At 42.4% G+C, this 26,746-nt stretch overlaps 1 protein-coding gene across 9 annotated transcripts in view; it reads left to right on the forward strand.

Moving 5' to 3' along the window:
• DENND1A (DENN domain containing 1A) overlaps nt 1-26,746 on the forward strand; it is a 542,106-nt gene that overhangs the window by 314,547 nt on the left and 200,813 nt on the right. For all 9 annotated transcript variants that reach the window (XM_027104912.1, XM_027104915.1, XM_027104916.1 and 6 more), the window contains 2 exons: nt 4,105-4,205; nt 20,885-20,930. In XM_027104912.1, coding sequence (XP_026960713.1) covers nt 4,105-4,205; nt 20,885-20,930 — 147 coding nt within the window. The remainder of the gene's footprint in view (nt 1-4,104; nt 4,206-20,884; nt 20,931-26,746) is intronic.

Here is a 26,746-nt window from a genome sequence, read left to right on the forward strand (position 1 = left end):
CACACACACACACACACACACACACACACACACACACACACACACACCTAACTCTAAAATAGTACTTTGCAAGATCCTAAACCCCAGCACGGTGCGTGGCACATGCTCTGTTGAAATTCCTTTTTTTTTTTTTTTTTTCCCCCCATGTTAATTGCAGAGTTACTCTTAGGAATCAGCTGAATTGGTATCTAAGATTGTGACAGTCTGGGCATTATCCCTAAGTAATACCTCAAACTGAAAAAAAAATGTGTCTTTGTGATTTTTCAAACCCTATCGTTGATGGCTCTCCATTCATGTCCTACCTCCATTGCCTTCTCCTTTCTCTCCCTTTGCCTCAAAGGAAACTATGGAGCCATATAGAAAGCTCCAAAATCAGACTGACCTTATGTACCTTTAATTGAGGACAGAATTTGCGAAAAGTGAGTCCAAAAACCCACCAGTGGTTTACTTTACAATTTGTGTCCTGGCTAGACTGGCTGTTGGCTGTGTAATTTGTCTAGTTTTGTCTGGAGTCTTAGACTATTCAGCTGCTTCAGGGCAAAATCTTTTGGGGTGTCATTAAATGGGATTGATAATTGGCTTCTGATGAATATTCATTGTGACTAATGACTTTGGGCAAATTTTACACATACTATCTTTCTATTCTCCCACTGAGTGAGATTTTGATAGGATCATTTTCCTCAACTTGCACTTCAATTAAATATTCACAATACTCCTTTGTTGACTACAATCCAAATTGTATACTTTCATTACTTTTAAATTTTGTATTCTGTAAGGAATGAGCATAGGCCTTTAGGATCCTTCTTTTTTCTTAATGGGGTTGGTTTTAGAGTTTTGTTGTGTTTTTTTTAAGTAAGTGGCTAATGATAATTTATGGGATGTATGTTATTTCTGATTAAGCATAGATATGTCATAACACTTTTCTGTGGTCCACTTTGCCACTATTTCCAAGAAATGATGCACATTGTTTGTGCTATTTAGTATTTTGGAAAAGAGCCAAACAACTCCTTGTTTGTTTTCTTAATCAAATGGGTAAAAGCATTTTACTCCAATTGCAGAGCTTTGGCCCTCAGAAAACCCCACAATGGAAATGATGATCAGTCATCTTAAAAGTTTGATTTTTATGAGGGATAAGTAATTTTAAAACCTTGTCATTTAGCTTGCTAGGGTTTTTTTTTGAGGCTAAGGAGACATGAAAAGAACATTGTCTGAAGATAAGATCTCTGCCACTGTGTCGCTTGAAATAGGATTTTGACTCAAACCAATTTAAGCTAAAAAGAGGCAGGTATTCAAGTTCTCTCTCAACCAGGAACATTCTGTTGAATGACTTTTTCAAAGAGAATTACCAATGAATACATGTGATGACGATGCCTTACATTTGTATGGCACCATATAGATTTTTAAGTGCTTTTATTTATTTAGTTATTGTGTTGTAGAGTTACAGAGTAGGCATATTATTGAATAAGTGGATGGATGAATCCATTGACTTGATTTTCCAGAAGTGGCATATTTGTATTTCTAAGCTTGCTGTTATCATTTTGGAATTTGAGTCATATATATATATATATATATATATATATATATATATATATATATATACCCTACTCTGTGAGACTCAATGAAAATGTTGGTCCAGTACTATGAAAAGCCAAGCCACTGACTATCTTTATATTGTGAATGTATTCTAAGTGTGAATTGTTTTTTATTTACTCAAGAAACATTGCATTATCTAGCACATATACATACATGCATATGTATATATATATTGTGCCACTGAGCAAAAGAGAGACAGGGTCTTTCTGTACTTTACAGTGAGAGGCCAAACATACAGTCATAGTCCCATTAATAATGGGGGCACATGCCCAGTGGAGCCATGCAAGGCTTTGCAGAGGAAGGTAGTGCACAGAGACCCGGGGCAGGAGGAGTTTGCTAGGGGCACAGATCTGGGCCAGTGGGAATACAGAAGGGAGGAAAAGGAGTACATAACTACTCCTAAATCTGCAAATGATTTATTCCAAGGATAAACTTGGAGGAAGTAGTAGAGATTGTGGCTGGAGATGCTTCTTTACAGGTAGACAGGGAACTGGTGAAGATATGAAGACATGCCTGTTCCAGGTGTGCCCCCAAGTACATTTCCGAGCAGGATGTTACATGACTGGACCTGCACTTTAGTAAGAGTACTTTGGCAGTTGGTTAATGGATGGGGAGGAAGAGCTGGGGCCAAAGGCCAGGGTAACCCTCCAGCCTGACTTGAGGGTGGAGTTGGAGTAAAGTTGGTTCATTTTCCATTCACTCAATACCAGCAAAGATTTTTTATCTCTTCTAAGCCCAAAGAGATAGTCATGTATACTATGACAGACAGCCTCCGTTATGTTGTAACCTACCGAAATGGGTTGAGAAAAAATGTATTAAACCTACAAGCCTTGGCAGAGTCACTGGGAACTGCTCTTGCGAGCTTGTTGGATAAGCTCCTGTTCATGGCATGTACCTGATTTAAAGAACAGGGTCTGGAGGGAAAAGGAGGGGGAAATTTAGGCCCTGGATTTAATACACAGCTCTCACAACTGTGAACCATCAGCAGAATATCCAGTTTAAAGCTGCTCATGTTACACTAACCTCTGGGATTCTTTTAACTGGGCCTTGGCGCGTCACTCTTTTGCCACGTAAATGTCCTTCTGTCAGCAAAGGCCAGTTAACAGCTTCCAAAAGAAGCAAAGTCCTCAGGGGAACAGGCTTCCCAGAAACCAAAGAAACATTAAAGAAAAAAGGCAGAAAGAAACATTTGTTGTTGACTTTTGTCACTTCATAGTCCTATCTCCAAAGGTGTTGGTTTTTTTCCTTCTTTCACCATATTGAATTTTGTAGCAATTTTATTCCATTGTATCTTTGTTTCCTAATTTTTCTGTTATATAAAATACTGATTGTATGAAGTATCTAGCTCTTAAGAAAAAAAGAAATATGAAATAGGGACAAGTCAGAAGAGGAGGGAGTGGAAGGATTAGTCAGTAAACAGTGCTGGAGCACTTGATTAACTAAGTGGAAAAAATAAATTCTCACCTCAGTCCTTAAACCTAAATTAATTCCAGCTGGATTAAAGAGTTAAATGCTGAGGAAAAATTTGGAGGACTTTCTTAGTATAAAAGCAGTGGAAACCATCATGAAGGAAAATATTTGCCCATGTAATTATTTAAGCCTTCTCTTTACCCAAAAATTCAAAGAAAATTAAATAAGGATAAATTATTTTCAAAAACATTGCAAAGGATTACTATGCTTTGCATATCCAGTATTTGCTTTTAAATCAATTAAAGAATGCTAATTCTCATTAGAAAAAGTGGACTAAGAATATGAACAGACCATTTACTTAAGAAATATAGTTTAGAACATGTAACAAGATGTTCAGCTTCAGTCATGATCAGAGAAATAAAAATAAAATGAAGATAGGTACAGTGAGGTACAGGGAGGCCAGCATTCCAGTACCTGGGTGGGGGGGTAGAAAGAGCCTCAGTCCTTCTCTATTTATTATATTAATACAATTATTATATTTATTAAGTGCCTTAAAATATTTATAACCTTTGTCTTTAAATTCTGCATCTAGGAACCATATATAAAAATTATTGACCTGATCCGATTATATGAATTAATGATGGAAGAGTGGTTAAATATAGTATGGGAAATTCATTGAGTGGCATGAAAACATGTTTTCTAAGAATGTTTAAAGATATGGGGAAAATGCTGGCAAATAATGTTAACTTAAGGGCAAATCAACACTGTCTTTACAGTAATCCTGATTTTTATTAGAAAAATCCATATGCATGTAATACCCCAAAATGTTAAATTATTTTCAGATGGTGAAGACTTTCCTTTTATCCCTTTCTCCATTTTCTAGATTTTTCTACCGTCATTGTGAATTAGCTTCGTAATCATGAAAAAAATACATTGTTTGGAAAAGGAAGCTCTTATTAAATTTGAATTAGGGTCATTGAGTTAACTTACAATTTTAAATATATTGATAAGTATATATTTAGTTTTATTGCTGAACTCAAATGACAGTGTCTCCTGACTTTAATTGTTTAGCTCTGAATCTCTAATTTGCTTCCGTTGCAGTTGACTGCTTGCATCCATGGGTCTGCTGCGATGCTCTACCCCATGTTCTGGCAGCACGTGTACATCCCCGTCCTGCCTCCACATCTGCTGGACTACTGCTGGTAAGGCCACTGCTTACCCTGTCCTCTGCTTTTCCTTCTCCAGAGAATGACCAGGCAAGTTAGGTCTATAACTTGTAAGGCAGTTGGTGACTCTAAATTAAAAATACTAACTTCAAAGTGATCTGAATTTTAGATCACCTGATTGCATGGCCTCTTTGTTTCCAAACAGCTTTTCATATATGTCATGGCATTCTTAAGAGTTCAAGTGGATAGATAATACCTTCTGCATTCCTCAGTGTAGGGAAACCAAAGCACCAAGGAGTTGTGTGATTCTTTTTTTTCCTAAGACACATTGGAAACTGGTGTCAAGAACAATTGAGATCCCCAAGGTCTTCAAGTTTCAGCCGTGCCGTGGCACGTTTTGTAAGACTTGCCCTCAGCTGTGCTTTGAGAGCACAAACCAGCCTTCAAAACTCTCTGAAGTCTTTTGAGGGGAATTTCACTATTCAGTGAAATGTGTTTTAGTGGAAGGAGAGAGGGGAGGAGGGAGGGAGGGAGGGAGGCTGACTTGCTTCAGAGTCAGCTAACCACTTGGGCAAGTCACTTGGCTGAAAGCTTTGTTTTCTCATCTGCAAAATAAAGTTGTTCTATACATAATTATGTGAAGATGATATGAAATAACGTGAAAGGATACCATGTAGAAAAGCTGGCTCGTAGTAGATGCTCAGTAAATGTTTCTGCAGAATCATCATCTTCATCACTTTCTGTCTCCAGTAGATTAACAAAAAAGACTGTGTGATCTAATGTCCTTATAAATAATTTCTTTCCCCAGTGTATTATGATTAAAGACATTATCTCCATACAGCTCAAGTCAGCAGAAGTTGATAAGGGAGCGATACACATGTATAGAAAAGGCTGTGCACTGTCTGCCAGAAATTGAGAGCTTCAGGAGAGAGGGCCCCATTTGAGGGGTCACAGCCCTGTTACTTAAGAACAGATGATTCAGGACATTTACCATTGGTTCAGAGAGATTGAGTCCAGGTCAGTCATAATTTTTGCCAGGATCTCCAGCCCGTTTTGCAGTCCTCTCAGTGAAAAGGTTCACCCAGGTAGCCAAATTATCCTGGGAATTTAAAGGTATTCAGGAGTCCTTCTCATGTTATGTGTTGGGCTCATCCTCATCCCAAGAAGCCATGGGTTCAGCAAAGTTGTAGCTCAGGGCCGTGAAGTGAAGATCAGCGGCCCTCTCTAGTGCATAGCACTAAGTGAATTGGCTCATTTCTCTCTTTAGTGTGTATCTTTCTTATCAAGGTGGGTCTCTTTATCCATGCCTTTCTCCTACCTCTCATGAGATTAAAGGGCAATTTCTCTGTATAGATTTGTTGCTTCTTTTGAGCTTCTGAACCAACTCTATTGGTTTTTTCTGCTGTCACGTATCTCAAAGGAAAGGACCGTGTTCTCTATCCAGTTCTCTGTTTGAATGAAAGATTGGGGGGCTGGGCAGAGGCAGACACAGCTGCCAGAGAGGAGGAAAGAGGCAAGGGGAGAGAAAGAACAAGCATACCCAGGGAAGGTGGAAGGGAGATAGAAAGAAGAGGTGGGAAAGGGGACATATGTCCCCTAAGACAGACTCACACAGTGACACCCAGTCCCCTTAAGCACAGAGGATCTGCTGACACAGTGCCCCAGCCCTGACATACAGCACCCTTCACAGGCACCACCCCCCCTCCGCAATACATGGCCCCATACTTACACACACAGACAGAGGTCCCTTCCCTACAGACATGTGCCTCAGGGTCCCCCACACACCTCACCCCAGACATGTGCTCTACAGGGAAACCTTAGAGTTCTCCCTGGAAGAGACTCACCTGTGTGTCTCGATGCTTCAGGTAGGAACACCCAGGGGCTTTTGTGTGCAGGGATTGGTGGAGCTGAGAAAGTCATTGGAGTCCCTCTGCCTCCCTAATGGTACAGCTTTCACTTTCCATTATTTGGAAGGTTTCAGTTGCCAAATTGTTAGCTAGTTGAAAACCAGCAGCTTAGAGCCCCAAAACTATGGAGAAGAAAATGCTCTGTCAGTAACATCAGTGATAACAATAGTTGCCACTGCTGAATCTCTCCTTTGGCCCCCACTCGTTGGACCATCTCCTTACATCTGTGATCTCATTTAATTTTTCCAGCAACCCTGTAAGGCAGGTATTATTAGTTCCATTTCATAGGTCAGTAAACCAAGGTCCCTAGAGGCTTAATAACTTACCCTAAAATAGATGTTATATATGTATGATTCCAGTTTTACAAAAACAAACAAAAATTATGTGTATATATGACACAAAAATTAGATACACACACACACATACATACATACATACATATAGAGAGGCAGAAATCTGAAAGGAAATACACCAGAATGTTAACAGTGATTTGTGTTGGGGAGGAGGGGAGGAATTCCGCATGATCTTTATTTTCCATGCTTTCAAATATTTCTGTCGACACAATGAAAAAGTATAGTTTTTTTATAATTGAAAAGTTTCATTTAAGAAAAAAATCAGTGTTTATTCTGGCCAGTTGTTCTTTCCAGCTGCCATCTCAGGTCGCAGCCCTCCTTTCTTGTTTGCTTAGAGGATTTATTAGCTGTTTCACTCTTTCCCGTGGAAGCTGACCCAAGATCCTCTTTTCAACTTCCTCTCAAACTCTAACCCTTTCAAGAACTGTCACCAGCCTGACCGAGAGCAACGGTGCTGACAGCTCTAACCGAGAAGGGGAGACTTGGCAAGGACGGCTGTGAAGCCCTTGTCACCCCAGACTTTCACTCCAGAAACTCAGAGTTAAGGCTGGTAATTTTTGGAGCCTGAGTGGGTTTTGTGATTAGGCTCCATATTGGAAGTTTCTGTTTGTGTGATAGCAGTCTCTCTCCCATCTCTTGTTTTCATGAAAGGACTTTTTGACATCTGACATAAGGATGATTACAGGCCTGTGGAGATTGGTATCTGTTTATTAACTGCAAGATGTAGGAATGATGAAATAAAAGACCCCAAGAGAAAAAACATCCTCTATTCAAGGCTTGATTTGATCACCTTCAGCCTACTACCACTGCTTTGGTCAGAAACTGCAAATGTCATGAAATTTGAGTCAATGCTAATAACTTTATTCTGTTGTGCTCGGTGACTTTCACCACCGTTGAGTTTAATCTTTGGTGGTAAGAGCCAGCAGGGATAACTAGCATTTTAAATAATGTGCTAGGAGCCTGAAACATGTAGATTTGAAGGAGGTTTGTTCCTCTGCAGATGATTTAAATGTTAAGTACGTCCCCATGCAGGGGATACACGAAATGGAATCTGAAAACTATTATCTCCTGTAGAAATGAACTCTCAATTTACTCACTGCACAGGAAGGGCAGATTCTAGTCATTTTCACTGCCAGCAGGTGCCCTTTCTATGCATAATAGACTTCGCAAGTGTAATTAACACATGAAGACCACTGCTGCCAGTTTTTCTTCAGGTACATGCTGCTAGGAGTTTTCAGGACAGCAGTGTAGGTTGTAAGAGCTTTTTACATTGCAATTGAAGATGAGGTGTTCATTGACTTTTGGACAAAGACATGCTAAATGGGGCTGAGCCTAGACCCTACTATTGGTATCATAGGTCGTGGACACAGAGACCCCGAGAGCTGTAATGTGGCCTTTGGTAGAACAGAAGTCAGTGTAGCAAAGCTCTGGGATGCAGTGAATAAATAGAAAGTATGATGCTGAAACCCTGCAATTATGTGGAAGACTAATTGCACATTCACAAATACAACAACCAATTATTTAAGTTAACTTTAATTAGAGCTATAATCACAAATTTTAACTATCTGAATAAATCCATTAAATACAAATAGTCTGCCCTAAATATTTCCTAAATTAATTTTTTTTCATGTTCCTTCCCATTTTTGGAGAGGGTGGTCAAGAAAGTGCCTGGGCTTTGTATTCAGACACACCGAAGTTCAAATCTGTTTCATCTCTTACTAGCTGTGTAACCATTAAAAGTCTGTTTTACCTCTCTGATCTGCCATTTCGTTTTCTGTGAAATGGGTTCGCTTTACCTACTTTGAAGAGTGGCTTTAGGAATTAGAGTTACTGATCATCAAGTGGCACATAGGGGCCATTTAATAAATGGTGGTTGCTCTTACTATGGTTATTATAAACATGGGGCATGGATTTTGGTTTCCAGAAGGTCTAACTCACATCAAACGTTCTTCTTGCTTCTGCTGCCTTGTGAACTCAAGGGAAAACTTTATAATTCATCTTCTCTTTTTACCCATCAGATTGTTTTTATTTTGATTTTTTTTTTATTTAACTTGGGTTATTGTATGGTTGTTTTCATTTGCAGCTGTGGCATAAGAATGAAAAGAAAAGAAACAAAAGCAGATGGCAGAGAAAACGAAAGGAGTAAGACATTTCCAGCCCTTATGAATATTTAAAAACATGTGCTGCTGGTTCCTTTCTACTTAGATCTGTGCCATTCTCTTGATTTTGAAAGTGAAAATGAGAATGTTCCCTACCTTGGCTGATGGCAGCCCTGACCTTGGCCAGTGTTGGAAGAGCTTTCCCATTTCTGGGACAAAAGGATTAACTTGCTGATGAAAATCAGTGTTCCCTTTCATAATAATAATCACCATCTATTGAGTACAGCGTGCAAGTCAAGCTCTTTATAAACATGATTGCAAATCTTTAAAATCAAACTGTAAGGTAAATACTAGCTCCATTGTATAGGTTAGAAAATTGAAGCTCAGAGGGGTTTAGTGACTTACCCACCATGACACAACTAAGAAATGGTAGAGCCTGCGCTTGAAATCCAAGGCCATCTCATTAAAGTGTTCCTTAGTAATATCCTTTAAAGAATTATGGAATAAGTTGTACCTATCACCAAGATTTTGTGAAAAAAATCCTTTACATAGGCTTTTTGATGACTTGCTAATAATTGCGGACTTACGTTATCATTCATTATTCATTCGTTCAACAAATATTTATAGAGCACTTAATATGTACCAGGCACTATGCTATGCTATGCTAATTAAATGTTGCTAATAAAAGGTCCCAGTAGAAGCCATATGGTATTTCCCATGTAAATACTTTTTTCTCCCTACTCCTTCAGAAGTAGTCCTAAATGAGGACCACAAATCAGTTCCCAAATTGAATTGTACATTTGGATTATTCTGGACACCTGTTAACATATTTTCAAGTATGTGATAAAATATTTCCAAAGCAGATCAGGGCAGGTTCATATTTTACCCCAAAAAAGGCAGCCAGGCCAAGAGCCAAGTTAGTAGCGAACTCCTGATGTTCTCTGAGGGCATGGTTGAACCGAAAAGTTAAATCAAGTGTGTACAGTTAAGGTTTGGATTTTGTATTTGACTTTGTAAAACACCTCATATTTTCTGACATTTCTCGGTGCCTCTGGAATCCATTCTTCCACCCAGAGTGGAAGATTCTCTGTAAGACGTACTAGTTCTAGCCTCTTTATCTGTGCTGTATGTGGGGTTCTGAATCAACCCCCACAGGCTGCATCATGTATTCCATCTAGGATTTTTAGCAAACTGTCTTAATATGCCTTTTCACAGGGTGCGTAGTCCATGTGGGTGATGGGGCATCAGTCCAGACACAGCTGTGAAGTGACAGCTGGATGATCAGAGCTGGGTCCATTCTAATCTCTGTCTTCACTGATGCCATGAAATTTTGCGCAGGGAATAGATTGATGCTAAAGTAAGTGGGATTGTTGATACTCTTGGTGGCAGTGATAGAAATCAACAAAGTGTGGTGTGGTAGAAACAGGAAAACCCGGCTTCGGTTCTGGCTTCCCCATTTACTAGTTTTGAGGTCTCTGAACACCCCTGAGCCTGTTTTCTCTTCTGTTGAATGTGAATAGTAATAAGCTACTGATGAAAAGCAGGTGTTCCATAAATAGTAGGTACTATTTTTGTTATTACTGACTATGTGTATGTATTTGTAGTCAATATATATTAACGTGTATGTGTTTGTATATGTGTATATATAAAAATGAACCAACAATCCAATTCAAGTTCACAAGACCCAAGTAAGGTGGAAGTGGATTAGGTAGACAGGTATGACCGAAATTCTTTTCTATTTATCAAACTCTGGGCTGTGCAAGTTTTGTTCAAGATTGAATTCTAGCACATAAGTAAAAACTGTGTCGTTTCCATTTTGCAGCAAGTATTTATGAGTGCCTTTTATGTCCCTGGCATTGGACATAGGGAGATAGGAACTTATAGATGGTTCCGGATCTGAGGAAGCACTGCTTCACAAAAGAACTCAGGTGTCCAGGCAAGAGTTGGGAGGTTTTTTTTTTTTTTTAAGCTAAGAGGCATCAAGGGGCCATGATAGGTCCATTGCTCTGGGTGTACAACCACTGCAACAGGAGCTCATCTGGGAAGGCAGGAGGGGATAAGGACCAGGATTTCAGTTTGAAACAGAAGGAGGAGGTAAGGTGGGTCTGTGCTGGGCCTGATGGTTAGAAAGTGCACAATGTGTGCTGGTTGAACAAAGTGAAATTATAGATTCCTGGGTAAATCCCTTAGTAAGATTTGGCTGAACTTGACCTTGAGGTTTGAGCAGAGAGGGTAAGGAGTAGAAAATAATTCGGGCTTGGAAGTCAAAGCTCTGGGTCCAAATCCTGGCTCTGGTCCTACTGAATTTATGTCTTTGGGTGAATGACACAGTCTCTCTTTCCTCATCCACAGAATATAGCTAAAAATATAGTTCTCCGTAAAGAGCCTGGCATCAAGTAGGCACCTAAAAGGAAGTTGTTAGGTGATGACAGTCACTGAGCCCTATATTGAGATGCACCTTCATTTTCTTCAGCAGCACCTAAAACTGAAAATGCCAAGAGCCTTTGGAGGAAGCTTTGGACAAGTTCTGAGTAAACTGTCTCCCTGGTGGAAAAATGGGAGAGAGAAGAGATGGCTCTTTGCATTATCTATGCTGTGGATTCTGTAGGAATCTATATCTATACTATATAGGTTCTATAGGAAAACTGCCTTTTCAAGTTCTCCATTTGATTTTTAAAAATTGAAATGTAGGGCTTCCCTGGTGGCGCAGTGGTTGAGAGTCCGCCTGCCGATGCAGGGGACACGGGTTTGTGCCCTGGTCCAGGAGGATCCCACATGCCGCGGAGCGGCTGGGCCCCTGAGCCATGGCCGCTGAGGCTGTGCGTCCGGAGCCTGTGCTCCGCAATGGGAGAGGCCACAACAGTGAGAGGCCCACGTACCGGGAAAAAAAAAAAAAAAAAAATGAAATGTAATTCATATACCATAAAATTCATCCTTTCAAAAGTGTACAATTCAGTGGATTTTAGTGTATTCACAAGGTTGTGCAGCCATCACCACTAATTCCAGATCCATTAGGTTTTTAATACCTAATTTTTATCGTTGTTGGTAAGGTAATCCACCCTTATTAGTTAAAATAATACTTTTTAACCTTTCAGAAGTATATATAGCAAATGCAAATGTTCTATAAAAGTGAGTAGTCTGTGTAGATGGTTGGCATCAGACCCTTAATCTGATCCCTCCAAGGTGCCCCTGCTGGCACAGATGCTAGGAGTACAGTGTGTGACAGTGCTCATTCAGCCTCAGCGTTGACATTCCTGTGAGGGTGCTGAGGCTTGCAGGGTTAGAGGAGACATAGTGTCCCTTTACCATGGAAGTGACCCTTCCGCAGTCGGGGATGGTGGTTGTTGGCTTGCCCACCCCCCCTTCAGGGCGCTCTCCTGACTGCAGCCCACCGCCCCATGGTCCTTCACATCCTTTGCTGCAGCATCTACATCTGAGTGTCTGGACCCACCCTGCCAGTCCCACCCTCCCAGTCCCCTTTCTGCTGCCTGATGTGGTTAGGGGCAGCAGCCTGCCTCCCTTGCCCCAGTTTCTGCCTGGCCTCCATGGGACATAGCTGGCTCTTACCTGTTCTTATATGACCAAGCCTTGGCCTGGTTTTCCATTTCTTGTGATACATCCTGTATGTAATTCCTCACTCCTCCCTGACCTGGAGCCTGTCTTGAATCCAACACTTAGAAAACTCTGGAATTTCTAAGACATAGTGTAGTGGTCTCTGCAGCAAAGACATTCTACATATGTTCATGGTCACCAGTAGAGCAGGAGCCACAGACCATGTAATGCCATCCTCAGAGAAGCTTCAGCTCTGGAGGAGGTTACCTTGTGGCAGGGATTTGCGGTTGTGTTGCTACCTCTCCCACAACGAGAATCCATGAAGCACCAGCGTAGTGCTAGGCTCAGAGTTATCTCTCAACAAATGTGGGTTTGTCTTCCCTGTGAATATTTGAAAGAATGAGAGACTAGGCTAAGAAGGTAATTGGACACTACGCACCTTGGCATGTGGCGTATCTTAGTCCTGGAAAAACAAGAAGAGATTTTTTTCCCCCTTGTTACCACTTGGGTTTTCAACGTTTACACTCTTTTGGGGTGTTACTTTCTCTTGGTTTATTTATCCATAAACCTCTTTTTCTCTTATTTCTTCTGTACATCATTCTTTCCTGGATTTCTACGAGGGTCTCATGGGTTCCTGGTGGCTCAAACCTGAGACTTCCTTTTGTGACCTGGCTCTGGCTGTCAATGGTTCTCACTGAACTCTCTGGGGCGATAGAGAGACCTGTCTCCTGACCTTTCCTCTGTGATTAACTTCTCCTGCTGCAGTGGTCTTAGCCATGGAGCCCTTCCTGATGTTTTCCAAGTCTGTCTCCTTCCGGTAGACTGAGGAGGCATAAAAGGGCGGACTACTCTAGGCTTTGATGTTGACCTCTCTGGGTTTTCGTCCAGGCGTTATCTTTATAACTTTTGTGTTTGTTTCGGTTGGGTTTGGTGGCTTGGAGCACTTTCCCAACCCCCAAGGTTACCCCAGGAAGCCACAGGGCCACACTTAGGAGGGCATCGTCCCCCCTCCCCACTTTCACCCTCAGCTCAGATACACACGTGTCTCGCATTAGCAGGCCATTTCCAGTGGCCAGCACCGCGCGCCCAGCTCCTCCACTGCTGTGAGCCCCATGCTCTGGCTGCCGAAACCACGGATGGAAATGAGGCAGTCTGTGCCGCCTCTCCTAATCTGGGGTTGCTCCTGTCCTCATACGTAGGGATCCTCCTCCTCTGTTGCTCATAAATCAGGGAGGGCCGGTTGGAAACCAGACAAGAAGTTAAATACTTTTTCCCCTAAGAAAATCTCGATTAACTAATGGCATTCGCACCCCTTCTACCTTTCAAGTCATATTTTCTGCCTCTCACCAGCTGTGACCTTTGTCAAGTCACTTAACCTCTTGGAGCCATGGGTTCCTCTGTGAATTACGGAGATCAGCCTTTCAAGATTGCTGTGGGAACGAGATGAGGTCATCTTAGGTCCGCCCCGCAGCACTTTGTAAGTCTCCTCACGGCAGCCTACACACATACAAGAATATGCTTATTGGCTGTCTGCTATTAATTGTAAGCTCCAAATAGGTAGGGATCAGAACTATTTTTTCTCTCCTCTATCCTCAGCCCAAGGTGGTGCCCAACATATAGTAATATTTACTGACTGAGTAATATTTACTGACTGACCAGCACACGGAAAACACTGAGCACGTAGTAAATGCACCGTAAGTTGTTAGTTTTCTCTCTTTCCCTCCCCGGTTGCCTTTTTAAAATGGAAGCTCCTGAGAGACTAGTTTATTTTTCTCTATGGACACCGTGAATCACATTACAACCCTGTTTCCCTCTTTGGGTTGGCAGCTGGAGGACTCAGAGCCAAACCTGTGGCCGCCCCAGCAGGTGTGCAGCACCTCATGGCACACATAGAAGTGCTCACTCACTCCGACTTATGCTTTTTCCCTTTGCCCCTATTTTATTTTCCTATTTTTGCTGCTGTATTGAACATATTTCTATAAACTGCCGTAAATTCTATTTAGAACAAGAAAGGGTGTCAATCCATTTAAGCTAGTTGGCAAATGTAGTTTTATTCTGGCTACAAAATGTCCACTTGCTATTTTATTTTTCAGCTGTAATTATCAAATACCCATTTTTTTTTTGTTAAGTGTAACATAATGGTTAAAAAAAAGTTAATGTAAAGCAACAGTAGTATAAGAGACTCTTGAAGTAAGAGGATATGGGCTGGAATCACCATTAACTGTGACCATGGGCAAGTTTCTGAGAATCCCTTTTTTAATCTATAAAATGGATGGTATAAATTGGATTATTTGAGGATTAAATGAGATAAGGGCTCCCACACAGCCCTTGGTATTTGGTGAGCACTCGGCACATACCCGCCTCTTTATTCCTCCTGCTCTGCACACAGCCCCACCATGGACTCTAGGGAATCAGAAACAAAGTTTGGTTCTCCTGTGACTGACAGTCTGGAATAACCATACAAATTAGCGCGTGCTTTATGCCAAATGGGCAACCCAGACAAAAGCCTCTGAATAGGGAGGTGTTAGCAAGCCCGGCGTGATCTGAGAAGTGGTGCTTGGCGGACAGCACAGGTTCAGTAGGACTTAGAGGAGGCGGGGACTGGGGCCCACGGGGACACTCGTGGCTCAGCTCAGAGGCAAGTTGGGGTTCCTGTGGTGAGGGGCTGGCCGGAGTCTCGGACAGAACGTGGAGGGGCCCGGGACTTGGCAAAGCTGCTGGCGGGCCCCCAGGGAGCAGGTTAGAGCAAACCTCCGAACCTCCTTCCACTTTTCTTCCACAGCCGGGCACGTGCTGGGCTCCTGGGAAGCAGTGAGCTTGCTCTCTCTCAGTGTGACAGACTTGGGTTCTAGTCTCAGGGCTGCTGTGTGACCTCAGTGAGTTGTTTAGCTTCCCAGCCCTCGTTTCCTCATCTGTATGGGGGGCGGTGCTGGTACCTACCTCATACCGTTGTCCTGAGGGTCCAGTGAGAAAGTGCCTGTCAAGCCCTTAGCCTAGTGCTGGCTATGGCAAGTGCACCATGAACGGCACTGGCTCTTCCTGGCTCCCTGTGCGACACTGGCCATCGCATTAGCCTGCGGCCCATCTGTCTGATCACTTTCAGGAAGATGAAGACTAGGATTATCTGTGTTCTCCAGCAAGGTGTGTTGTATGGTCTTTGTTCGCTTTCTTTTCCCCGTTCTGTTGTCCTTTAACCTCTCTAGCAATGCCAGGCTTTGTTATTTCAGAGCAGAATTTTAAACTGTAAGACAAACTGTGTTTACACGTTTGTTTCTTTTCAAAAAAGAAGGAGGGGAGGGAGGGAGGGAGAGAGGAGGGAAGAAGGAAGGAAGGAAAGCTCAAATGAGTAAGACCAGGAGTTTTCCTTTCCTTTAAAGACAGTGAGCTGAGGAAAGACTTGTGGGCTCCCTTTGCAGATCTGGGTATTTGGCTAAAAAGGTTGAGTGCCTCTGAGAGGCGAGATGGGTGCTGTGATGTGTACACTGTAATGCTCACTATGCTTTAATATGGGAAAAGAAAAAGAGTAGACCTTCCAAACCCCTGGGTAGCTCTACGCTGTATCCTTACTAAGGTCAAAGAGGTGTTGCTCCTGGGGAGGCAGGGGTGGGGGCCCTCCTACCTCTCTCCACATCTCATCTCACCTCCCCTCCCCTCCTCTCCCTCTTTGTCTTGGGAAGCTGCCTTTTATATATTTGAGCAGCCAGTGTTCCTTTATTTCACCTGACTCTTTTCCAATTAGTAGCCGCTCACCTCAGGGGAACATAATTAAAAGGGCTCTAGTTATCTGGGGGAAAGGAATTAACAAATTGAGAAAGTGCAGTAATAATGAACGGGGACTATAGGATCATTAATAAGTCTGCAGTATCCATATTCATGCCTGTCCATTGCTAGGAATGAGCTCATGCTGCAGGACTTACCTATAAGAGCAGTGCTCTGCATTGCAGGTCTGGAGTTGATGAGAGGACTGGGTGAATAGCCCCCTTGGTTTTCCAGCACGCCTTTTCTTTTGGCTTAAGTTCTGAGTATGTGCTGTGGGACAGTATAGGCTTTCAGTCCAACAGCCCTGACTTTGAATTACAGCTTCACTCTAGCTTTGTGACCCTGGGGCAAGTTACTTCACCTTTCCAAGCAAGCCTGTTTCCCAATCTGAAAATGTGGATAGCAGTGACACCTTGCAGAGTTGCCTTGAGAATTATGTGTGAGTGATGCACAAAAGCACCTGGGTTATAGTAGCTCAATTGATATTAGTTCCTTTTCCCCTTAAGAGGATTCAAAGTAAACATACCTTTCAGGTAAAGGTCATTATGTTGTCACTGCCTTGACACTAGCAATATAACCCCTCTCCTTTTCAGGGGAGAAGGAAGAAAGAATAGCTTTTACTCTTCCAAGATGACAGTGATGAAGTCAGTGCCGTAATTCCCAGAGAACAAAGGCCTAGGGCAGATACACCCTGTCCCGCTACTCAGAGATGTACAGTGGCAACCCACAATCGCCGTCAGCCATAGGGCAGTTGTGACACGGTTGTGATGGCCCGCCTATGCATGAACTTGGTCGTAGCTGTTAATATTATCACCCCTTTAATTTAATCATGTGCATTGTTGGTTCTGCACATGTTGTATCTAATTGCCATTTAAAATGTCTTCCAAATTGCAGTCAGATTCAGCATTGAAATGTAAAGTCAGTGTGAATGGTGAAAGGCACCAGAGCAGAGAAGCATGGTGTTCATTTACTATTGGTGAAACAGATATTTGCGTTGATATTTTCTTGATAAGCAACAAACAAGTTCTTTCTGGGACCTAACAAATGAAGATAGCATCTAGATAAAGTATTATGTTTTGTTACTGAGATACCTTGGATGAAACAAGGGCATTGATGACTCTGAATCAGAAAATGATTCAGAAGAGTCAGGTTCTGAATGTGAAGTTTCTTAGGACTAGCTTAACCAATTTTTTGCTATATTTTCTTTTTAAGAAAGCATGATGAGTGGTTTTACAAATTTGTCATTCTGTGTGATAAGCAAGTAATGAGTCATAGTTTACTTGGTGGTTTTTGCATTTTGGGTGGTACATAAAATCAAGTTTAAATGTTACCCTCTGAAGAAAGTGATAAACAACCCTACTGAGCTCAGTAAGTAGACAGGTGACAAGGGAGTGTGCTTGGGGTCAGAAACTCATGTATAGAGGTGATGCATGTCAAACACCTCACGCTCATCACGGAGTCTCGACTGTCCTCACCAACAGTTTGCCAGGTATCCTTCAGAACCAGGGAAGGAACAAGAAACCATTCTTTGGGCACTAAGAGAATGGGTCCAGTCATACCAGCCATGCCAGGGCTGTGAAGAGAACCCACTTGGACATAATAGCTTACTGAGCCTACCATGTGCTGCTCCTGTGCTAGGCACTTCATGGGTTCTCTCTAATCCTTGCAACAATCTTGAAAGATTTCCACTGGGGCTGGTACTGCCCTTTTAAAAGACACTTTACCAAGATATAACAAAAGATATTAAAAACAGTCCTGCCCTTTGACTTGGTAATTCCGTATTTGGGAATTCATGCACATGAAGTTGTTCATTTTCATTACGATGTTACTTATAGTGAAAAGTTGGAAGTGGCTTAATGTCTAACTCTAGCAATAGGGTTCAGCAAATTAAGGGACATCCATACTTGGTTGAATATTACATAGTCTTTAAAATAATCACAAAGTTTACAGTATAATATGGGAAATGTTAATGTAGCCAGTGAGAAAACAATAAAATATATGCACTCTATAATTTCAAAGATATTTTTAAATATTAATGTTAATATTGGAGGAGAATAATACAAAAATAAAAGTAGTTGTGATAAGATGACTTGATCGTGGGTGAGTGTCCCCTCCTCCCAAATTTCTCTTTACAACAACAAGAAAAAACAAACAAAAGAGAATGATTCAGTAGCTGCAAAAACTATTGAGGTATATTGAGAATACAAATTGTTTTCAGAATGCAGGTAGAATTACCCAGTTACATATTTGCTTCATTCAGATGTTAAGGAGTCTCTGGGGTTTCTTTTTTTCCTCTCTCCCTCTCCCCACTTGAAATTTGTAATCATTGTATTTGCAGAGCAAAAATGCAGTAGATTCAAGGACACATTTGAGGTTTTGTAAGCAAATGATGATACAGTAAAAGGTATTTGTCCAAATTTGCATTCATACAAAACATGGTGTGCTGTGATTTCAGAATAAATGTGTTTTAAATATTTTCTAAATACAGAGCTGTTGCAGCCCTAAGTTGGCTAAGAAACTACATTTCTATGACAGGCCATAATTACCCTTTGGTAAATTATTGGGCTTAAAAAAAAAAAAAAATAGCCTACCTAATGGTACCTGAAGAGTGAGTCTCACTTTGTCCCTTTCTACATCTGCCATCACTTCTAAGACTCCTTTTTACTCTCTTTCATTGATTTTTATTGCAGGACAAAAGGGCATGGCATTAAAACCTACATATTTAAAATTCTAGAAATTTTTTTTTTCAGATAAGAGCCTATAGTCTCAGATAAGAGCCTAAATTATACAGAGGCTTTTGCTGTAGGTATTTATTTTTACCTTTTTCTCACAGTTGTTTGAATGTCCTTTTCTATACATTAATTCATTTGTTGGAATTTCAGTTCAGAAATTCTAATTAAAACTCAGGGTCATTTGTCACTTGCATGACAGTGCTGGTAGGAGCTGGGAAAGTTTATAAGATTTGGTTAAATATTATGGATTTGAGTTTTCTCCCTTCTATGTGTTTGGCTGTACTTCTGGACACATTAATAAGTGGCCATTTTTCTGGAATTCTGCACTCTTCCTGCTTCCTTTCATTACATTAGGCAAGGTTCCACTAGATGAGGCATTTGCAGTCTTAAGACTTCCTGCCAGGGTTCAGACTTTGTATTTTTGACATTGAAGCTGTCGTGTTCCTGAAGCTACTTAATTAGAAACACATTCATTTCAATGTACACTGGAGAAAGCTTGGACAGCAGAGCCAGGCACACTGGGAAGTTTGAGCATTTGTGTAGCTGGCAGCTAAACTAATGGTTTACAGTTTAAGGGGAAAAAATATCATAGGGCATTTCCTTGCCCCTAGAAGCGAAGGGAAGCTGAATGTGCACAGCAGATACCTTTTTGAAAAAGGAGAGAAGAAGAAGAAGAAAGACAACTCCACTTTCACTGCAGTTTTGTGTCTAATTCTTTCTTTGGCTATTATCAAATCCAAAAATCTTCTAGAAGAATAGTTGCCAAACTGGGCTGCTAATATTCAAGACTGTTTTACAGGCTCCCAAGATATATTCCTGCAGAGGTCTGTAGTAAGGAGAACATTTTATATTCTGGGGAAGGATTTTTGCTTGAAGAATTTTATTTGTTGAATGGTAATGAGGGAATTGTGCTCTTTCTTATTTTTAAATGTTTGAGCAATTTTAAAATGCACATATGATGTTTAAAAAACCTTCGTTGCCCATCCATTGCTTTCAGGATAAAGCCTAAACTCCTCAGCATTCAGTGGAAAGCAAACCTCTCCTTTTTCATTTCTTACCCCTCCTCACTTCCCTACCCTGTCCCCAAGAAAGCCACCCTCCTAGGTCCACTTCCATGCCACCAGCTGCCCCAGAGGAAAGGTACCTGGGCACCTCAAGTCTGAGCCAGGTATCTTTCCACTGGGCTCATAAAATACCTTTTTGTACCTTTCTCAGGATGTATCACATGCTGGAGAGACAGATGGAAACATTGTCAATGTCTTGCTTCCTCTCTACTCCTTGACCTCCCTACCTGCAGGAAAAACACTGGGTGGGAGGCGGGCCTGGGGATTTTAGGTCCAATATTACAAAGTCAGTGTGGCATGGAGGAAGAGGGTTTGGAGTCAAATCCTAGGGTTGCCGCTTGTTTTAATGGCATTAGAGAAGTGATTTAAGCTCTCTGGGCCTATTTCCTCCTCTGTAAAATGAATATAATACCTACCTTGTGAGGTTGTGTGGGTTAGGAAAGATGAATTTCAAGTTCCTTGTATAATGGCTAGCCCATTTATCGTTGGTAAGTAGCATCATAATGATAATTTATATGTGTGCCCCTGAAACCAAAGGAAGTCAATCCATAATGCCCAGGTTTTAAAGCCCCTGGAGTTGGGTTCTCATCTCCTGCTCAGTCACTAACTAAGGGAACCCATTGCTCTGGGAATGAAGCAGTTGGAAGGGGCTTTTTGAATTAGTGTCATCAGATGTCATGTGTGCAGTTGGGGTGGAGATGCTTGCTGGCTTTGATGCACTTCGTCCAACCAGAATGAACAGTTAGATCACATCTCTTGATGGCAGGAGGAAACAGCAAATAAAAAATCATTCCTCTTTGAAGCACATCATGCCCTTCATCTGACATTGTTAACTGCTTTTTCTTTTGTAATCATGGCAACAGTGGTTCCCATTTGTACCAGGAACTGCACTAATCACTCGACGTATATTTTCTCATTCTGATAGCAAGCTGCCAGTTAGATTCCAAAGTGCCATTTTAAAGATAAGGCAACTGAGGCTATGCAATCGCATGGCTGCTACTTAGGGACTAACACCAGGGTCAGTGCTCTTCCCGCCACCCATGCTTTTAAGGCTGCCCACATTTTGAAATTCTTCCGAAGTTTCTAGGCTTGGGAACAAAATGTCACATTAGGATTTTTGTTGTGAAAGGAAATGTAACTGTGCATACGTTTATTAAAACAGTTTTTCTCCAAATAGTGAACCATGTGTAATTTTCTGTCAGAAGCAACAGACATTAAAGCAGCTGTGTGTCTCTGTTTCTCTTCACAGCGCTCCCATGCCCTACCTCATAGGAATCCATTTAAGTTTAATGGAGGTAAGTGGGCTCCTCTCCTCCCCAGATATCTCTGTTTGCGGTTGTGTTTTGCTATGTGGCAGTGGAAAAGACGCAGTCTCTGGATTCACAGCTCTACACACGGGAGCGTGTCAGAGCAACGCCTCATGCACAGAGCTGAGCGTTCAGCTTAGACCCTTTCCACTGGGCTCTTGTTTCCAGTGTTTTTCCACTTTGTTTGGAGATTGTCAATTTTCATGGGTGAGGGAGTGAGGTTCAAAGAGGCAGGAGGAAAGGGTTCTTTAAGGGTTTGAACGAGGGAAGGAAAATGATTCACTTTTCAAAATGATGTTTATTCTAAAACACTGCAACAATATTATATTACATTTTTTCTCTGTAGAAAATGTGGTATAGAAAATATACAGAAGTATAAGTAGGAAAATTAAAATTATCCACAATACCATTATTCCAGATTCAACCACTGTTAGCATTTTATTTTTCTTCATCCTCGTCTTTATTCTGTGAATATATATTTTGTATAAATGTACTTCACTGTTATGGTATAGAATTTTATGTCTTTATTTCATTTAATATTATGGCATGGGGATTTCTACATGTTTTTGTCTACTCTCAGTAATAATTTTTAATTTGCTACTGGCCCTTCCACTGTTTGGATATGCCACAACTTAGCCATTTTCCTATTACTGTTGGACACTTAAAGCTGTTTATAATATTTCACTATTATAAATAGCATGTCAGTGAACATCTTTATGCATAAGGCTTAATCTGCATCTTGACTTAACTTCCTTAGCGTAGAACCCCTAAAGTAGAAATGCTTGGTCAAAGCTATGAATCTAAGGCCAGATTGCTTTCTGCATGGCTGTACCGGTTAGATAGCAATTCTTTTAAGGGACTTTTCTGTGCTTTTGTAAGTGCCACTGGTTTGTAGACATGAACCCTAAGCTTTTCCCTCCTCAGGAGAGAGCTGAAATTTGCACTAGAGCAAAATGGGGCAGGAGGTAGGGGGCTTGCCTGTTTTGCACAGGAGATAAGCTCTCAGAGGGGAAAACTAAAGCCATGTCCGTCTGTGATGATGCTTTGCATGTCTTAAAGGAAGTGCTACTTCTCTTCTTCTGTTGCCTTCATTTCACGTCGACGAGGACCACCTGCTTCTTCACTGTTGCACACTGTGCTATTGTGCTTACGAAAATGAAACAAGTTGGTTATCGAAAAACCTGTTTGTTTGACATTGAGAATCTTGATCAAAATAGACCACAGAAATCTGCTCAAATTTCTAATTTGACAGGACGGCCATGTGGCTCCTACATTCTGTTAACAGTTCCTCCTTGTCATCACCCAGCCCTGAGCACATACAGTACACAGTTTATGGACTATCTTGGATGGTGTATTTAGATCAGCTTGAAGAGATTTCTTCTGTGTTTTACCTTTGTTTATCAAGTTTGGGGGTGTATTCAAAGCTCCTGTGTGAAAAATTGAAAGTGAGTACTTGCTAATAGAACTTTCGTGTCAATTGTTGTACAGTTGGAAACTCTAATCTAAAGACCATTTGGTCTATCGGCATCCACGGCTCTTTCCTGCCTCTTCTGCCTTCCAGGCTGTTCCAGCACGGGTTTTTTCAGGCTCCGTTTCACAGCCCTTTACCTTGAGCATTGTCCAGGTTTCTAGTCTTGGCTTGCTTTTCTTTTCTATATGCCCTCTGGCCATCTTTTGTAAGGCTTTTTGCTTTTGCCACCAGGGTAATGTCAGTGACTCCCAACTGTGATTCTAACACTGGCATGCCTCTCTCTGAACTTAAGGCCCAGAGCTGCAAATGCCAGTGGAAGGTCACCAAGATGTACTGTCGATGTCTCAAACTCAGTCTTCCCCAAACCCCTTATTACACACACCCGTCGAGTTACTCCACTCCCCTTCTGCTGTTCCCGGTCCCCGTGAGTGGCACCACTGCCTGAAAAGGCACCAAAGTGGGTCACGCTGAGCATGGCTGAGTGTCCTCTTTCTCATTCCTTTCTCTCTAAATAGTCACCAAGTCTCTGCCATGTCTCTCGCCCTGTTCCTTCCTCTCTGCCTTCGTTGACATTTTACCTTGCTTGCTTAGATTTTTGCAAAGCCTTATTCGTTCATTCGAGAAGCAGGATCAAGGCCTCTTGTTTTCCAAACATTTTGCTAGGCCATGGAGGTATGCAGATGAGTATGAAATTCTGGTCACTCTGCCTTTAATAGCCTGCCTTCCAGCCTCCTCTGCCCTACCCCCGAGTCCTGCTCAGGCTCCCCGCTGCTGTCAAGCCTCCTGTCCTCTCGCTGTCCCTTGTTAGCCAGTGCTCTGGCTGGTCTCTGAAACACCCCCGTCCCCACGCCCCTGCATGGCTAAACCTTCTCTTCCCCAGCTGTTGGAGGAAGTCCTCCCGTTGGCCGTTGTCTTTGCTTGCTGTACCTCTTGCTCAGGATGACAGCTGTTTGCTTCCCTGCCCTCTCCGTCAGCCCTAGGAGCAGGAGCTCTTTGGGAACAAGGACTGTGCTTCATTCACTGTGGTGTCCTCAGCACCTAGCAGGATACGCAGCAGGTGCGTTCTGAAAAGAAAGATTGAGTGAGTGCTTGGAAAGCTGGAATTTGGAACACATTTAGAGCCCTCCAGTAGGCATTGCTGTTGTCAGGGAACCCAGCACCATAATTTTACTTAAAGGTGGAGGGAGTAAATTTTTTTACTTTTTATGTGATTGTAAGTAATTTAAAACAAGGGTTTTTTGTAGTAAAACATGCCGTGCACAACAGGCATAAATTTTGAAGCTAAAACTTGAGACAGAGTTTTGCACTTAGGTGAATGGGTGCAAGTCCACTCTCCTTGGCCTTTGAAGGGTTTTAAATGAGGAGGTTTGGGAAGCACTGGCCAAGATAAATCTTAGCCCTGCTGATTTAAATTAGGGAGGGTTTGCCATGCTGAACTACTATGTGGTCAGCACTAAAAGAAAAACAAAAATAGTAGTTACCCCACTCTTGAAGCCAGCTAAGACACTTTCCAAGCAAAATAGCGTTTCCTGCATGTGTGAGGCAGCTGTGAACTACCAAGTCATGAAGTACAGTCTCCTGATCTCCTCCCATGGATTTCAGCTCAGACTCGGAGTCCTCCGGTCATGCTTTTTGATTGGGCTTATCTGGTTCTATTAGACCTTCAAGTGAGAGAGATGGTTCCCTGAGATTTCTTCCAGGAACCATGGGCTATAATGCTTGGGGGTGGAGCTCATACCTGGGGCCAAAGGAAGACTCTTTAGGGAAGGAGATTGGGAAGGCCCATCTCCTCTCGCACACTAGTTTTCTTACTGGCAATTCAGCAAAAGGCTTATTTTTGACTGTCTTGTTATTTTTTCTTGAAAGCTATAGGCACCTTATTATGCCTTTGCATATGTGCCAGAATTTTTTAAACTTCAAATGAATGTGGCAGATGTTCATAAAAGTTTAGAAAAAGCTACCATAGGAAGACTTTTTAACCATTTTTATGACACTCAAATTTGTTGCACAAAAAGAAATATAAATTATAACCTACTGTTCTCATTTGAAAGAAGGTTATTTGGGGGGAAGATCTAATTCTAGCCTTCAAGCTCTTACAGGCTGTCCTATTTGTTAAGTGGTAACCTAGTCACCTAAAAGAGTACACCTTCCTTCTAAAGTGACAAGTTTCTAGCTGATCGTCATTCTTAGACCTCCACTGCCTTTTTATATCCTTTCTCTCATTTAAGCAAACACTAATTTGAGGCTGGTGGTAAGTTAGCAGGATAGCCAAGGGTTTTGGCATAGACCTAGTTTCTTCTTGGAGAGAATGATCATGTTAGCTGGCAGCTAGGAAACACCAAAACGCGGCCAGATTACACAGTGACTGTTTCCTTTCATTCCCTCCACCTCAGTTGAGTTCAGGAGATGCTCTGCAGCTCCTCTGTGCCATGTCTGGTAGCAGGTGCCAGGTCAGTGCTGGTAGATGGGTTCCTTTTCCTTTTTGATAAATGAAGACCTTCCTTTCCAAGCCTCACAAATAATGCTTTGTGTACAGACCTCAGAGCCACATGAGGGATGCATGCAGAAGGTGTTTTGTATCATTCCTGGTGATGGTCAGGAAGGAGGAAGGAAAGGTGATAGCAGTGACACAGTGCAGACAGAGGCTCAGGTTAGACTGCAGATGAAGCTCCACCTATATGCAGAGGCAGTAGAGTGTGGTGGTTAGAATGTGGACTCTGGGTTCTGGCTCCCCTACTTCCTGCTTGTTTGGTCTTGGGCAAGGTGATGGACCTCTGCACCTCTGTTTTCTCACCTGTAAAATAAGGGCAATGGCCATAGCTCCCCCCTATAGTATCATTGAGGGTCTAGTGAGATGCTTATCAGGTACTCAGCACAGTGCCTGGCACATAAAGAGTTCAACAGAGGTCAGCAACCATTGCCATTTTTATTTCCTCAGTGGCCTTAAAGCCGTTTACATTGTTAAGTTGATGCCTTTGAAATTGTGTTTTAGGGACTCTTGGGTTCCAGGGATCATCACCTTCATTCCCTAGGGAAAGAATTTCACTAGAATTGGCTTGTGCCTGCTGTTTTCTTCTGGTTGACAATGCTGGGGGCAATGTGTCAGGGATGGGAGTGGTGTTTTTAAGGAACTTGATAAATGCACTTCCAGTTCCCTGCTTGACCACTCCCTTGCAGTAGTAATTTCAGGTGTGGTACTTTGTCTCTGTATCTTACTTTCTTCATCTATAGGAGTGGTTAGTCCCCATCTCTTAAGATTGTGGTAAAGATTAAATAAATGAGTCCTGTATATGTCCAGCATATCCCAGTGTCTGGCCTGTGGTCGGTACACAATACACATCCCCTTCTATAGTAATGTTTTGGTAGCCTTCTGTGTACCTGGCATTGTATCACACTAGGGGTTCTATATAAAATGGTGAATGTGACATAATCTGTGCCTTCAGAGTTCTGTCTAGAACATATGCAGACAAGGAGAAAGTAATTGCAGGGAATTTGAGAGGCTATAGGCTCTGGTAGGGAAGACAGTGAACTGAGCCTTGTGGGCTCTGCTTCTCAGAGGAGAGGAATGCCTAAATGGAAACCTAGCAGATAAATTTGAGTTCCACCAGGAGGACAGGGAACAGCATCTACAAAGACTTAGAGTGTAGACCATGGTGTTTCCCAGGAAGTATGAGCAGTTCAGTGTCTGACAGGAGCGTGGAGCTGAAGGGGAGAGGAGCACTGTGGCAGGCAGGCAAGGGCCAGGCCATCCAGGGCCTTGTAAGCCGTGTTAAAGAGTTTCAACTTTACGGGGCAACGGAGAGCCACTGAAGGGTGTAAATAGGGGAGGGTCAGGCCTCCTCCTCCTGGGCCGTTAGAAACACGGTCCTTCCACATAAAATGCTTGGAAACGGCTTAACCATGTTCATAAAGTAAATTGTTGTTTGTAAGGATCAAGGTAATTCTTAAGTAAAATTACACACCACAAGGGGCTTCCCTGGTGGCGCAGTGGTTGAAAGTCCGCCTGCCGATGCAGGGGACATGGGTTTGTGCCCCGGTCCGGGAGGATCCCACATGCTGCGGAGCGGCTAGGCCCGTGAGCCATGGCCGCTGAGCCTGCGCGTCCCGGGCCTGTGCTCCACAACGGGAGAGGCCACAACAGTGAGAGGCCCTCGTACCGCAAAAAAAAAAAAAAAAAAGGGGGGCATTTAGGGTTTTCCTGGTGGTGCAGTGGTTGGGAGTCCGCCTGCCGATGCGGGGGACACGGGTTCGTGCCCCGGTTTGGAAGGATCCCACATGCCGCGGAGCGGCTGGGCCCGTGAGCCATGGCCGCTGGGCCTGCGCGTCCGGAGGC

The sequence above is a fragment of the Aethalodelphis obliquidens genome, unplaced genomic scaffold (assembly GCF_003676395.1).
Source record: "Aethalodelphis obliquidens isolate GAN/ISIS:26980383/991018 unplaced genomic scaffold, ASM367639v1 scaffold7, whole genome shotgun sequence".
NCBI lineage: Eukaryota > Metazoa > Chordata > Mammalia > Artiodactyla > Delphinidae > Aethalodelphis > Aethalodelphis obliquidens.